A 15,810-nucleotide genomic window follows, 5' to 3' on the forward strand; every position below is an offset into this window, starting at 1 on the left:
GTTTGCACATGTGAACACAGAACGCTGTTGAAGATGGCTTTTCCTCAAGTGAGCAACCAACAGTCCTTACCTTTATAAGCCAGGTGACATGGTGTATCCCGGTGACATGGTGTATCCCGGGTGACATGGTGTATTCTGGGTGACATGGTGTATCCCAGGTGACCATGGTGTATCCCGGGTGACATGGTGTATCCCAGGTGACCTGGTGTATCCCAGGTGACATGGTGTATTCCGGGTGACATGGTGTATTCCAGGTGACATGGTGTATCCCAGGTGACATGGTGTATTCCGGGTGACATGGTGTATTCCAGGTGACATGGTGTATTCCGGGTGACATGGTGTATTCCAGGTGACATGGTGTATCCCAGGTGACATGGTGTATTCCGGGTGACATGGTGTATTCCAGGTGACATGGTGTATTCTGGGTGACATGGTGTATCCCGGGTGACATGGTGTATCCCGGGTGACATGGTGTATCCCAGGTGACATGGTGTATCCCGGGTGACATGGTGTATCCCAGGTGACATGGTGTATCCCAGGTGACATGGTGTATTCTGGGTGACATGGTGTATCCCGGGTGACCATGGTGTATCCCGGGTGACATGGTGTATTCCAGGTGACATGGTGTATCCCGGGTGACATGGTGTATCCCGGGTGACATGGTGTATCCCAGGTGACATGGTGTATCCCGGGTGACATGGTGTATTCCGGGTGACATGGTGTATCCCAGGTGACATGGTGTATTCAGGGTGACATGGTGTATCCCGGGTGACATGGTGTATCCCGGGTGACCTGGTGTATTCCGGGTGACATGGTGTATCCCGGGTGACATGGTGTATCCCGGGTGACATGGTGTATCCCGGGTGACATGGTGTATTCTGGGTGACATGGTGTATCCCGGGTGACATGGTGTATCCCAGGTGACATGGTGTATCCCAGGTGACATGGTGTATTCCGGGTGACATGGTGTATCCCGGGTGACATGGTGTATCCCGGGTGACATGGTGTATTCTGGGTGACATGGTGTATCCCGGGTGACATGGTGTATTCCGGGTGACATGGTGTATTCCGGGTGACATGGTGTATCCCGGGTGACATGGTGTATCCCGGGTGACATGGTGTATTCCGGGTGACCTGGTGTATCCCGGGTGACATGGTGTATTCCGGGTGACATGGTGTATTCTGGGTGACATGGTGTATCCCAGGTGACATGGTGTATCCCGGGTGACATGGTGTATCCCGGGTGACATGGTGTATCCCGGGTGACATGGTGTATCCCGGGTGACATGGTGTATCCCGGGTGACATGGTGTATCCCGGGTGACATGGTGTATCCCGGGTGACCTGGTGTATCCCGGGTGACATGGTGTATCCCGGGTGACATGGTGTATCCCGGGTGACATGGTGTATCCCGGGTGACATGGTGTATTCCGGGTGACCTGGTGTATTCCGGGTGACCATGGTGTATTCCAGGTGACCTGGTGTATCCCAGGTGACCATGGTGTATCCCAGGTGACATGGTGTATTCCACGTGACCATGGTGTATCCCAGGTGACCTGGTGTATCCCAGGTGACCATGGTGTATCCCAGGTGACCTGGTGTATCCCAGGTGACCATGGTGTATCCCAGGTGACCTGGTGTATCCCAGGTGACATGGTGTATCCCGGGTGACCATGGTGTATTCCGGGTGACATGGTGTATTCCGGGTGACCATGGTGTATTCTGGGTGACTTCCAGGTGACCATGGTGTATCCCAGGTGACATGGTGTATCCCAGGTGACATGGTGTATCCCAGGTGACATGGTGTATCCCAGGTGACCTGGTGTATTCCAGGTGACCATGGTGTATCCCAGGTGACCTGGTGTATCCCAGGTGACCATGGTGTATCCCAGGTGACCTGGTGTATTCCAGGTGACCATGGTGTATCCCAGGTGACCATGGTGTATCCCAGGTGACATGGTGTATTCCAGGTGACATGGTGTATTCCAGGTGACCATGGTGTATCCCAGGTGACCTGGTGTATCCCAGGTGACCTGGTGTATCCCAGGTGACGTGTATCCCAGGTGACCATGGTGTATCCCAGGTGACATGGTGTATCCCAGGTGACATGGTGAATTCCAGGTGACCATGGTGTATTCCGGGTGACATGGTGTATTCCGGGTGACCATGGTGTATTCTGGGTGACTTCCAGGTGACCATGGTGTATCCCAGGTGACATGGTGTATCCCAGGTGACATGGTGTATCCCAGGTGACATGGTGTATTCCAGGTGACATGGTGTATCCCAGGTGACCATGGTGTATCCCAGGTGACCTGGTGTATTCCAGGTGACCATGGTGTATCCCAGGTGACCATGGTGTATCCCAGGTGACCTGGTGTATTCCAGGTGACCATGGTGTATCCCAGGTGACCATGGTGTATCCCAGGTGACATGGTGAATTCCAGGTGACCCTGGTGAATTCCAGGTGACCCTGGTGTATTCCGGGTGACATGGTGTATTCCGGGTGACCATGGTGAATTCCGGGTGACCATGGTGAATTCCGGGTGACCATGGTGTATTCCGGGTGACCATGGTGAATTCCGGGTGACCATGGTGAATTCCAGGTGACCATGGTATATTCCAGGTGACCATGGTGTATTTATGAGCCACGAATGCCTGTTTTGATTTTAATTTTGAAGATTTCTTTTCCCCTACACATCAGAGAATTGTAGGTTTTCAATGTTTTCTTTTGTTCCTTTTTTTTTTTTTTTTAAGATGAGTCTTGCTCTGTCACCCAGGCTGGAGTGCAGTGGCACGATCTCAGCTCACTGCAACTTCTGCCTCCTGGGTTCAAGTGATTCTCCTGCCTCAGCCTCCCAAGGCCATCACGCCCGGCTAATTTTTTTTGTATTTTTAGTAGAGACAGGGTTTCACCATGATAACCAGGATGGTCTCGATCTCCTGACCTTGTGATCTGCCTGGCCCGGCCTCCCAAAGTTCTTTCATACGTTAACGATGTAATTCCATTCCATTCTGGCTTCCATGCTCTAAGTGTAGCCATCAGTATTTCATCCCAGGGTAGGCAACGTGTCTCTGGCTAATGTTAAGGGTTTTTTCCTCCCTAATTTTGTGTGGTTTTGGTATGTCTTTGTATTTAAACTGCTTAAACGTTCACTGAGCTTCCTACATTTGTGGATGAATAATTTGCACAGGCTTCTGAGGACACTCTACTGTGATCTCTATCTTCAAATATTGCTTCTCTTCATCTTATCTCTAATTTCCCCTTGGTCTGGGACGAGAGATCCCCATCATACTTTCAATCAAGAGGCTTGAAGAATGAGGAGCTTTCTGTGGGGTACATAAGATAATTTGATACAGGCGTGCAGTAAGTAGTTAGAGACTGAGGAACTTTCTAAAAATTATAATGGAGAGCAGACAATCCATGCCTAAAACTTGCAATGTGCCTTGCCCTTTGAGTAGGATGGAGAAGAGAGATCTGAAGGCAGCTGTGGGCCAGGTGTGGTGGCCGGTGCCCGTAATGCCAGCACTTTGGGAGGCTGAGGTGCGCAGAACTCTTGAAGTCAGGAGTTTGAGACCAGCCTGGCTAACACGGTGAAACCCTGTCTTTACTAAAAATAAAAAATAAGAAAAATTAGCTGGGTGTGGCGGTGCACGCCTGTGATCCCAGCTACTTGGGAGGCTGAGGCAGGAGAATTGCTTGAACGCAGGAGACGGAGGTTGCAGTGAGCTGAGATCGCGCCACTGTACTTCAGTCTGATGGGCAGGTGCAAGATTAGGATCAGAGGTGTCGTGTGGCCCGTGGCCAATTTGCACGAGTCATCGAAAGCTCCGGTCCCATCTCATGGTGTGTGTCTCGTGTGTAGACTGGGAAAGTGTGACCTCTCCCACGAAGCTTGTGAAGACATCGCCTCTGTCCTGGCCTGCAACACCAAGCTGAAACTTCTCTCCTTGGTAGAAAACCCCTTGAGGGATGAAGGCATGCTGTTTCTGTGTGAAGGCCTGAAGCACCCCAACTGTGCCCTGGAGAAGTTGATGTAAGTGGGGCTGTGGGAAGCAGGCCGACGGGGAGATGTCTGAAGCGCGCACTTGGGTCCGCCCGTTACGGTGCTCACTGAGGGGCACGGCAGAATGTGGAGTTCCTAGGTAGCCCTGAGTTCCCTTTCCGTGCCCCAGCTGCTCATCAGTGAAATGGAGCTGGCTGGCGCAGTGGCTCACACCTGTCATCCCAGTATTTTGGGAGGCCGAGGTAGGTGGATCACCTGAAGTCAGGAGTTTGAGACCAGCCTGGCCAACAGGGCAAAACCTCCTCTCCACTAAAATTACAAAAATTAATCGGGCATGGTGGCGGGTACCTTCCATCCCAACTACGTGGGAGGCTGAGGTAGGACAGACACTTGAACTCGGAAGGTGGAGGTTGCTGTGAGCCAAGGTCGCACCACTGCCCTCTAACCCGGGTGAAAGAGCAAGACTCAGTCTCACGATAAATAAATAAAATGGAGCTGATAAGAAACCATAGAGGCACCATGAGATTGAATTCAGGAGGTGCCCGACTAGCCCCCATATGTCTCCCATCTCATTTGGAGCTCAGTAAATCTTGGTGGTCACAAAGTGGGATGACGTCCCTGTGGGTATCCTGGATGCTGGGGTAAGGGAGAATAAATACTTTTTTTTTTTTTTTTTAATAGAGTTTTGCTCTGTTGCCCAGGCTGGAATGCAATGGTGCAATCTCAGCTCACTGCAACCTCTGCCTCCTGGGTTCAAGCAATTCTCCTGCCTCGGCCTCCCAAGTAGCTGGGATTATTGGCACCCACCACCACGCCCAGCTAATTTTTGTATTTTTAGTAGAGATGGCGTTTCTCCACGTTGGTCAGGCTGGTCTCACACTCCCGACCTCAGGTGATCCGTCTGCCTCGGCCTCCCAAAGTGCTGGGATTACAGGTGTGAGCCACCATGCCCAGCCTGGGAGAATAAATACTTGAGAAAGGTGAAATCATTAGATTCCTTTCTGGGATGGGGCTTTGCATGTCGAGGGTTATTTCTGGGCCCCTCCTGCGTGTCCTCCTACCTGCTGCTGATGCGTAGAATGACCTGCCTCCTCGGTGGGTGGGGCGTGGTAAGGGTCACAGTAGAGCACATTCTCTATTTTCCCAGTGAGGCCACGCTAGACACCTGGTGTTCAGTGAGACAGGTTGCTGCGGTGCCTTAAAACTGGGGACACGTTGGGCCGGGCGCGGTGGCTCACGCCTGTAATCCCAGCACTTTGGGAGGCCGAGGCGGGTGGATCACGAGGTCAAGAGATCGAGACCATCCTGGTCAACATGGTGAAACCCCGTCTCTACTAAAAATACAAAAAAAATTAGCTGGGCATGGTGGCGCGTGCCTGTAATCCCAGCTACTCGGGAGGCTGAGGCAGGAGAATTGCCTGAACCCAGGAGGCGGAGGTTGCGGTGAGCCGAGATCGCGCCATTGCACTCCAGCCTGGGTAACAAGAGCGAAACTCCATCTCAAAAAAAAAAAAAAAAAAAAAACAAAAAACTGGGGACACGCAAAAAAAAAATTAAAAACAAGACAAAACTGGGACGCCCAAACTGGGGACACGCAACACTCAAGTCCATAGAGTGAGAAGTGCCAGCTCCGTTCGCATGCTGTGCACACAAGGGCATCTGTGTACATGTGGGTCACACGCTCACGCATACATGTGGAGTAAGACAGGGCTAGAATCAACTGTTACTGAGAGGGTTGTTTAGACAATAAAAGCAGACCCTCCTCGGCCTCCCAAAGGGCTGGGGTTACAGGCATGAGCCCCTGCGCCCAGCTCCTTATTTTATTTTTGAGACGGAGTTTCGCTCTTGTTACCCAGGCTGGAGTGCAATGGCGCGATCTCGGCTCACCGCAACCTCCGCCTCCTGGGTTCAGGCAATTCTGCCTCAGCCTCCCGAGTGGCTGGGATTATAGGTATCCACTACCACGTGCCGACTAATTTTTGTATTTTTAGTAGAGACGGGGTTTTAACATGTTGGCCAGGCTGGTCTCGATCTCCTGACCTTGTGATTCACCCGCCTGGGCCTCCCAAAGTGCTGGGATGACAGGCGTGAGCCACCGCACCCGGCTCCTTGTTTTGCTGAGTGACAGCAGAATTGAAGGAATACCTGGAAGGGTTTTGCCTGTGGCAGAGAGCGCGCGTGAATGTCACTGCGGGAAGCCTCGGTGGGCTGGTCGACGGTGTGTTTCTCTGCAGGTTGATGTACTGCTGTCTCACCTGTGTGTCCTGTGAAGCCATTTCCGAAGGGCTTGCGCGCAGTAAATCCCTGTCCCTCCTCGATCTGGGGTCCAATCATCTGGAAGACAGTGCGGTGGCCTTGCTGTGCGAAGCGCTGAAGCACCCGGACTGTAGCATACGGGAGCTGTGGTAGGACCGGCCGGGACTCGCTTCACTGTCAGGGTGTCTTTTCTGAATGTTGGCCCTGGGGAGGAAACAGGAGAGGGACATGGAGCATCGGAAGGGGTGTGTCTTTCCAAAATTCGGATGCTGGATCCTCACCCCCAGGCTGATGGCACTAGGAGGCGGGGCCTTTGGGAGGTGGTTAGGTCGTAAGGGTGGAGCGTCCCACTCTTATAAAAGAGGCCCCAGGCCCGGTGCGGTGGCGCATGCCTGTAATCCCAGCACTTTGGGAGGCCCAGGTGGGCGGTCACAAGATCTGGAGCTGGAGACCATCCTGGCCAACATGGTGGAACCCCGTGTCTACTAAGAAAAATAAATTGTTGGGTGTAGTCGTGTGCACCTGTGGTCCCATACCCGTAGCTACAAACTAGTTGTAGTCCCAAGTAGCTACGTGCCTGTAGCTCCTCAGGAGGCTGAGGCAGAAGAATTGCTTGAACCCGGGAGGCAGAGGTTGCAGGGAGCTGAGATCGTGCCACTGCACTCTAGCCTGGTGACAGAGCGAGACACTGTCTCAAAAAAAATAGAGGCCCCAGAGACTTTGCCCCTCCACCATCTGTGGTCACAGTAAGAAAATGCCACCTGTGGCTGGGCGTAGTGGCTCACGCCTGTAATTCAAGCACTTTGGAGGCCAAGGCGGATGGATCACCTGGGGTGAGGAGTTCAAGACCAGCCTGACCAACATGGTGAAACCCCGTCTTAAAAAAAAAAAAGTAAAGAAAAAAGAAAGAAAATGCCACCTGCTAAGCAGAATGTGGCCCTCACCAGAGTTTGTGGACATGTTGGTCTTGGACTTCCCAGCTCCAGAACTGTGAGAAGTACATTTCTGTCATCTCTAAGGGACCCGTTTCTATGGTATTTTGTTATAACAGCCCGCATAGACCGAGACAGGGAGAGAACGGTGTCTTCACTCTATATCTACCCTACCTGGTTCTGGGAGCGTTCTGGAAGGGGGTTGTAAGGACGCAGCACAGGACTCGGGGTTGTGTCCCTGGCCCTAGAAAGGCCTGGATGGAGTCCTGAGTGCCCCTGACCGGGCGAACTTGTGCAGGCGACTCCCCTCTCCCCATCCAGTGTGAGGATAGCTACAGTCTCCTCAAAGAACTGAGGTGGTCTGTGGGAATCACATGCTTGAAGGATTAGGATCCATGCCTGGCTCTTCATGCACACTTGATAAATGACAGTCGGAGCATGAGAATCATTCATTCCTTCTGCTAGGAACTGAAGACCATTCTGGGTGGATTCCTCCCTCCTCCTCCTTCCCTCATCCCTCCTCCCCCTTCCCTCATCCCTCCTCCCTTTCCCTCCTTCCTCTTCCTTCCCTGTCCCCTCCTCCTCCCCTCTTCTCCCCCTTCTTTTCCCCTTCCTCTTCCCCTCTCCATCCCCTCTTCCCCTCTCCCCTCCCCATCCCCTCTTCCCCCTCCCCACCCACTCCTCTTCCCCTCTCCTCCCTCCTCTTCCCCTCTCACCTCCTTTTCTGTTCTCTCCCCTCCTTTTCCCCTCTCCCCTCCTCCCTTACCTCATCCATCCTCTTCCCCTCCTGTGCCCCGCTACTATCCCCTTTCCCCCCTTACGCCCCCTTCTTTCCCCTCCCATCTCCCCTTTTCTCCCTTGTTCTCTCTCTCCCCTCCCCACCCTTTTCATCTCAGAAGTCCATGGGTATTTATTGCTCCCTAAGAATAAGTGAAAATTAGCTAGGCCATCGTGATTGGCCTCGTAAGTGTGTGAGTGAGTGTGTGTGTTTCCCCCCCACAGGTTGATGGCCTGTTTCCTCACTTCCGATTCCTGTAAGGACATCGCTGATACCCTCATCTGCAATGAAAAACTGAAGATCCTGAAACTTGGGCATAATGAGATAGGAGACGCTGGTGTCAGACAGTTATGTGAAGCTTTGAAGCATCCTAACTGTAAATTAGAGTGTCTTGGGTGAGTATCCGCTGACCTTCATCGTAGGAAAGTTTACCTATTTCTAGAAGAGGAAAATCTGGAGGGTTGATGGAATGCCAGGGGGCAGGTTTAAAAGCGACTCTGTCTGGGATGATCTGATGCGTGAAATGCTGTCCCAGGCTTTGCTCAGTCTCGGTACTCTTGGGGTTTGGGACTGGAGCGTTACTTGCCTTGGGGGCCATCCTGTGCCTCGTAGGATGTGAGCTGTGGCGCTGGCCATTACCCTCAAGTTGCTAGCAGCACCCTTCAGTTGGGATAAATGTCACTCGACACGTGTCCCCCAGGAGCACAACTGCCCTGGCTGAGAACTGCTCTTTTAGACTGTAAAGTCCCCTGCCTGGTATAAACGTCACTCGACACGTGTCCCCCAGGAGCACAACCGCCCTGGCTGAGAACCGCTCTTTTAGACTGTAAAGTCCCCTGCCTGGTATAAATGTCACTCGACACGTGTCCCCCAGGAGCACAACTGCCCTGGCTGAGAACTGCTCTTTTAGACTGTAAAGTCCCCTGCCTGGTGGTATGTCACTGACAGGTAACAATGGTGTGCCTGGCTGGGCACGGTGGCTCACGCCTGTAATCCCAGCACTTTGGGAGGCCGAGGCAGGCAGGTTACCTGATGTCAGGAGTTCGGGAGGATCCTGGCCAACATGGCAAAACCCCATCTCTACTAAAAATATAAAAATTAGCCAGGTGTGGGGGTGCGTGCCTGTAATCCCAGCTACTTGGGAGGCTGAGGCAGGAGAATCACTGGAGCCCTGGAGGTGGAGGCTGTGGTGAGCCGAGATCGCACCACTGCACTCCGGCCTGGCGAAGCTGCCTTGGAACACCAACAGCAGCAGCAGACGGTGGCTGCCTTCCAGCCTGCCCAAAGCCAAGGCGCCCTCTCCGCTTTCCCTTTTGCAGGCTGCAAACATGTCGGATCACCCACGCCTGCTGTGAAGACCTCGCCGCGGCACTGATCGCCAGCAAAACGCTGAGGAGCCTGAACCTTGACTGGATCACCTTGGACCCCGAGGGGGTGGTGTTGCTGTGTGAGGCTCTGAGCCACCCGGACTGTGCCCTGCAGATGCTGGGGTGAGTGCACTCTGTCTCCCTTGGTGGCGAGTGACTTCAGAACGAGCTCAGTTCGCTGGCCATTTGCCCAACCGCGACACGACGGGCACCAGGCGGGAGGGTTCTTTGTCGTGGGGCCTGCCCTGGGCCCCCGTGCACATTGCAAGATGTCAAATCATTGACATTGTAAGATGTCAAGCAGCATTCTTGGCCTTTCTCATGAAGGGCCAGTAGCATCTCCCTGAGTGATGACGACCAAAAAGAGCCCCAGAAACTGCCGAAAGCCCCCTGGAGCCACAGCCGCACCGGGCGAGAAGCAGCGCTGTCCTGAAACGTCACCTCCTACTTACCACAAAACGCAACCCCAGCGCACACTTGGGGAGGGCTTCTGGGATGGGCGGAGCAGGGTCTCGACCCAGAAATGCATTCGCCCAACAGCAGCAGCTAACGTTGTCTGGAAAACTGGAGCGATCTTGTTTGAAATCTGTCGGATGAATTTTTAAAGTTAATTTTTCCTTCTGATTTTTTTTTTTCATTTTTAAAAGTTTTTTTTAAATATAGATAATTGTTGAAGTTTGTGAGGGGTACGTGAATTCATTATATTAATGTCTCTGAAAAAAGCTCACAATATGTTTAGGTTTTTTTTTTTTTTTTTTGAGACAGAGTTTCGCTCTTGTTACCCAGGCTGGAGTGCGATGGCGCGATCTCGGCTCACTGCAACCCGCCTCCTGGGTTCAGGCAATTCTCCCGCCTCAGCCTCCCGAGTAGCTGGGATTACAGGCACGCGCCACCATGCCCAGCTAATTTTTTGTATTTTTAGTAGAGACGGGGTTTCACCATGTTGACCAGGATGGTCTCGATCTCGACCTCGTGATCCACCTGCCTCGGCCTCCCAAAGTGCTGGGATTACAGGCTTGAGCCGCCGCGCCTGTCCTATGTTTACGTTTTATATAAACTTTTGCATAAGAAGGAATAAATGTGCCTGGGGCCTATGAACATCAAATGAATACAAGTTCCTTTTTTTTTTTTTTTTTTTAAACCTAAACTCATCTTTTTGGAAGCAAATCTTAATCTCTATTTATTTTGAGACTGGGTTATGAGGCTGGCTAATTTTTGTATTTTTCGTAGAGACGGCGTTTCACCACATTGCCCAGGCTGGTCTCGAACCCCTGGGCTCAAGCGCTCCATCCGCCTGGGCCTCCTGAAGTGCTGGGATTGCAGGTGTGAGCCACCGAGCCCAGCCTGTAGGATGCATGTTTGAATGCGTGCTAGGATGATGTGCTGGGGATGAGGTCAGGAACGAAACCGTTCACATCTCTGTCCTTGTGCCCTTGATGCGGGGGCGGGAGGATTGGTGTGTGAGAGGTGATGAGTGAGCTGCTGAGAAGAGCCAGGGTTGCGGGTTACTGAGCAGTGTGAGGCAGGCTACCTGACCAGGGCAGGAGAGGCCTGGAGTGGCGGGCGGGGCAGATGGACAGAGATTCTAGAGGGCTGGGGACGGTTCTGGGTTCCTTAAGTACATTAACTCACAGTCGTCTGTGAGGGCACTCCTGTGACCCTGCCTTTTGGGTGAGGACACTGATGCTCAGGGGCCGAGTTCTGCTTGAGGGGTTGTGTAGCTGGACCTTGGAATCAGCAATGAAGGCTAAAGACACACAGCTCTTGACAATGTCCTTGACCGAAATGCTCCCAGGGTGGGCTCTGGGGAAAGTTCCCAGCAGAGTTCAGGGAGGTCAGCTGAGTGGTATTTGTCTGTTCTTGCGTTGCTATGGAGAATATCTGAGACTGGTAATTTTTCTTTTCTTTTGAGACAGTCTTGCTCTGTTGCCCAGGCTGGAGTGCAGTGGTGACGTCTCTACTCCCTGCAACCTCCGCCTCCCGGCCGCAAGCAATTCTCGTGCTTCGGTGTCCGGAGAAGCTGGGATAACAGGCGCTTACCCCCATGCCCGGCTAAGTGTTGTATTTTTAGTAGAGATGGGGTTTCACCATGTTGGTCCTGCTGGTCTCAAACTCCTGACCTCAGGTGATCCACCTGCCTCGGCCTCCAAAAGTGCTGAGATTACATGCAGGAGCCACCACACCTGGCAGAGTAACTTAAAAGGTTTTTTTTTTTTTTTTTGGAGACGGAGTCTCACTCTATTGCCCAGGGTGGAATGCAGTGGTGCGATCTTGGCTCACTGCAACGTCTGCTTCTGGGGTTCAAGCGATTCTTCTGCCCCAGCCTCCTCGGTAGCTGGGATTACACCACACTCAGCTAATCTTTGTAGTTTTAGTAGAGATGGGGTTTCACCATGTTTGTGAGCCTGGTCTCGAGCTCCTGCCCTCGTGATCCGCCCGCCTCGGCCTCCCCAGGTGCTGGGATTACAGGTGTGAGCCACCGTGCCCGGCCAGGAAAGAGGTTTGATTGCCTCACAGGTCTGCAGGCTGTACAGGAAGCACAGCGGCTTCTGCTTCTGAGGTGGCTCAGGAAACTTTGAACTGTGAGGGAAAGCAAGGGAGAAACAGGCACGCGTTTGGTGGCTGGAGCAGGAGGAAAGTCGGGGCCGCCACACACGTTTAAACAACCAGATCTCCTGAGAGCTGTATCATGAGAACAGCACCAAAGGGACGGTGTGAAATGATTCGTGAAGGCTCCACCCCACGATACAGTCACCTCCCACCAGATCCCACCTCCAACACTGGGGGTTATAATTGAATAGGAGATTTGGGTGGGGACACAGATCCAAACCATACAACGAATTTCTACGGAGGATCCCAAGAGGTTACAGCAAAACGCACAGGCCCTGGAGCTCTACAGCACAGGAAGGGAGAGACCCAGAACCTGTAGGGACAGGCAGGGTACTGAAGACTTGCGTATAAAATGTTACTGTGTCCTGCTCACGTTCAGTTACCATCCCCACACCCAAAACACGTCATTCCACAGTAGCAAACATCAGAGCAGTCATTTCTGGATAAGTGTCGCTGTAGCTGAAAGCAAATTTAGGCATCTCCTCTACTTCCGAAGATTTAAGGTAACAAACTCTTTCTCCTGTGTCTAAGCGTCTATGAATTTTTGTGACCTGCGAATCCTCAACTTTTTGCACATAACTGAACACCAGACGAGGGAAGGACACGGGGAAGGGGAGAAGAAACTGGCAAATGTTACTCATATTCTCTCAGGAGAGCCTGTGTTCCAGTCTTGCCAGTTACTTGTGAACTTATTTTTTGTTTTCCTGATGCTCATAACATGTAGATAAAGATTCAGTGTATAAGGCAAGGAGGGTAGCTGGTGGGGGAGGCAGGAAGCCAGGAGAAAGCAGCGTCCAGGAAACGAAGGGGAAAAACAGACAAGTGTCATTAACTGTATTCAAGGCTAACTGGTTAAGTAAGATAGAAGTCACTTTAAAAATTGATGTTATTGGCCGGGCACGGTGGCTCAAGCCTGTAATCCCAGCACTTTGGGAGGCTGAGGCAGGCGGATCACGAATGAGGTCAAGAGATCGAGACCATCCTGGCATGGTGAAACCCCGTCTCTACTAAAAATACAAAAAATTAGCTGGGCACGGTGGCGCGTGCCTGTAGTCCCAGCTACTCGGGAGGCTGAGGCAGGAGAATTGCCTGAATCCAGGAGGCGGAGGTTGCGGTGAGCTGAGATCGCGCCATTGCACTCCAGCCTGGGTAACGAGCGAAACTCCGTCTCAAAAAAAAAAAAAAAAAAAAAATCAATGTTATTAGTGACTACAAAAACCAGCTTTATTGAAGAGGGTTCAGGAGACAATGACATGAAAGAAACGTAAAATACCAAAAATAGAAAGGGACGTTTTAAATACTTTATACGTGTAGCATCTGTTTTAATTACATCTCGAAAATGGGCGGGTTGTAAATGGAAGAGGCTGAAAATTGATCATTGTAGAAGCTGGTGATGGGAATGTGAATTCATTATATGAGTATCTCTGAGAAAATCTTATATGTTTAAACCACATTTTAAGAAGGAATAAATGGGCCGGGTCATATGAACATCAAGTGAATGGAAGTTGTTCCTTTTTTAACCTAAATTCATCTTCTTTGAATTAAATCTTAATCGATACATGCTGTATATGAAATTTCAGTTTATGGTATAAATCAGAGGCTTCCTATTCTACAGGAAAGATTCATGCTTGTTTTTTCAAATTCACTACAATCCTCAGTGATTTCTAGGAAAGAACAGAGAGGAGAGAAGACGCAGACATCAGAATGTAAAGAGGCAATACTGTGTAAAAATGAAAAAAACAAAAATTTTTCTATTTTCCCAGGCTGCAGAAATCCGCCTTTGATGAAGAATCTCAGAAGATGCTGACGGCTCTGGAAGAAAAATGTCCCCACCTGAGCATTGCACATGAACCTTGGGTTGACGAGGAATACAGGATCAGGGGTGTGATCCCCTGATGGAGCACGCCCTGAAGTAGTCTTCTCACAAAGGCTCTCCTCGATCACCACGGGCACTTCTCCCTGTAACTGCATGTCCCGGCAGCAGGGCTGTGACTTCAGGGCTGTTCCCTGACAGGTTCTAGCAGGATGATTACGGAGTGTGCTTCAGTAGGTGTGTGCTGATTGTCTTGGCCTAGGTCCTATATTCCCTTATCTTTAGAAATCCTGTCCTACTGTGTGATACTTAGAAAAACAAGTACGTTAAATGAGTGCTAGAGGCTCTGGAGAGCACGGCTTTATTTTCTTAGCGGTGTCCTGGTGTGGAGGACCATGGATCTGCAAGCACCACCATCCTGATTCTTCTGACGTAGAAGCCACGCTACAATGTGTCTATAGATTGTATTGCGAGCACCCGAACTTTCTAGTTTGTCCAGATTTAGATTTGATCAGTTTTCTTGTCCAATAAAAAAGCATGTTCAAATCTCGCCTTATCCTTTCGTATGACGCTCCAACAGATTTTTCTAAAAATTCAGTGTTATTCAAATCTATCTACACTTTATATTTTAAAAGACAATATTAAACGCCTCAGTGACATAAGTAAACATTCCCTAGTTCTCTACGGTAAATTGCTCATGCCTTATTGGCTTGGTCTAACATAAATATATATATTTTGAGACGAAGTCTCACTGTGTCCCCTAGGCTGGAATGCAATGGCACGATCTCAGCTCACTGCAACCTCTGCCTTGGCCTCCCAAGTACCTGGGATTACAGGCACCCACCACTCTACCCAGTTAATTTTTTTATATTTTTAGTAGAAATGGGGTTTCACTATATTGGTCAGGCTGGTCTCGAACTCCCAACCTCAGGTGATCCACCAGCCTCGGCCTCCCAAAGTGCTGGGATTACAGGTGTGAGCCACAGCGCCCAGCCTAAAATTTTTATTAGAGTGCAAAAGGTGATAAAGGCGGGTTATGTATCCGTTTTCACTAGATTAAAAGATAATCTCAGATTCTCCTGAGAATGAGAAATTGTGGACCTCCTCTTGGCTCTGCTGGCACACTTACGGATTCTTGAATACTTGGGAGGCTGAAGTTTCCAGTCTTTGGTGGAGAGTGCTCCCACTCTGCTTTGATTTTCCTTCCATGTTTTCCATATGTTTAAGCAATTATAAACGTTTTTGTCAAATTTTCTATTTGCTTTTGGCCTTTTCCCACAATGTTAAAGAATGCTGGCATCATCTTCCTCCTATGTTTCATTCCCCTAATACCAGCCCGTGTGACCGGGAATAAAGGGGGAGAGCCTGGTGGGCCAAAGACAGACAAGGAAGCAGGGCTGTATGGAAACACGGAAAAAAATTAGTGTCCAGCAGAGTCCTGTAGATATTAGGGAAACATGAGGTCTGAGATGACACAGAAAAGCGTCACATGGCACGTCTTCCAGACTACTCAGACCTGGGCCATAAACGACCAGAGCCGTGGAACTTTGTATTAGCAGGGGAAGAGCAGACTCTGGATCCTACACGGATGCTCTGTATTAGCAGGGGAGGAGCAGACTCTGGATCCTACACGGATGCGCTGTATTATTAGCAGGGGAGGAGCAGACTCTGGATCCTACACGGATGCTCTGTATTATTAGCAGGGGAAGAGCAGACTCTGGATCCTACACGGATGCTCTGTATTATTAGCAGGGGAGGAGCAGACTCTGGATCCTACACGGATGCTCTGTATTAGCAGGGGAGGAGCAGACTCTGGATCCTACACGGATGCTCTGTATTATTAGCAGGGGAGGAGCAGACTCTGGATCCTACACGGATGCTCTGTATTATTAGCAGGGGAGGAGCAGACTCTGGATCCTACACGGATGCTCTGTATTATTAGCAGGGGAGGAGCAGACTCTGGATCCTACACGGATGCTCTGTATTATTAGCAGGGGAGGAGCAGACTCTGGATCCTACACGGATGCTCTGTATTATTAGCAGGGGAGGAG

The 15,810-nt window shown here is 50.9% G+C and overlaps 1 protein-coding gene across 1 annotated transcript in view; it reads left to right on the top strand.

Moving 5' to 3' along the window:
* The window catches only part of NLRP9 (NLR family pyrin domain containing 9), a 39,244-nt gene extending 24,939 nt beyond the window's left edge, over nt 1-14,305 (top strand). The window contains exons 6-10 of the mRNA XM_054249458.2: nt 3,863-4,033; nt 6,238-6,408; nt 8,194-8,364; nt 9,289-9,459; nt 13,710-14,305. Coding sequence (XP_054105433.1) covers nt 3,863-4,033; nt 6,238-6,408; nt 8,194-8,364; nt 9,289-9,459; nt 13,710-13,842 — 817 coding nt within the window. The 3' untranslated portion in view covers nt 13,843-14,305. The remainder of the gene's footprint in view (nt 1-3,862; nt 4,034-6,237; nt 6,409-8,193; nt 8,365-9,288; nt 9,460-13,709) is intronic.
* The last annotated feature ends 1,505 nt before the right edge of the window (nt 14,306-15,810 follow it).

The sequence above is a fragment of the Callithrix jacchus genome, chromosome 22 (genome assembly GCF_049354715.1).
Source record: "Callithrix jacchus isolate 240 chromosome 22, calJac240_pri, whole genome shotgun sequence".
Lineage (NCBI taxonomy): Eukaryota > Metazoa > Chordata > Mammalia > Primates > Cebidae > Callithrix > Callithrix jacchus.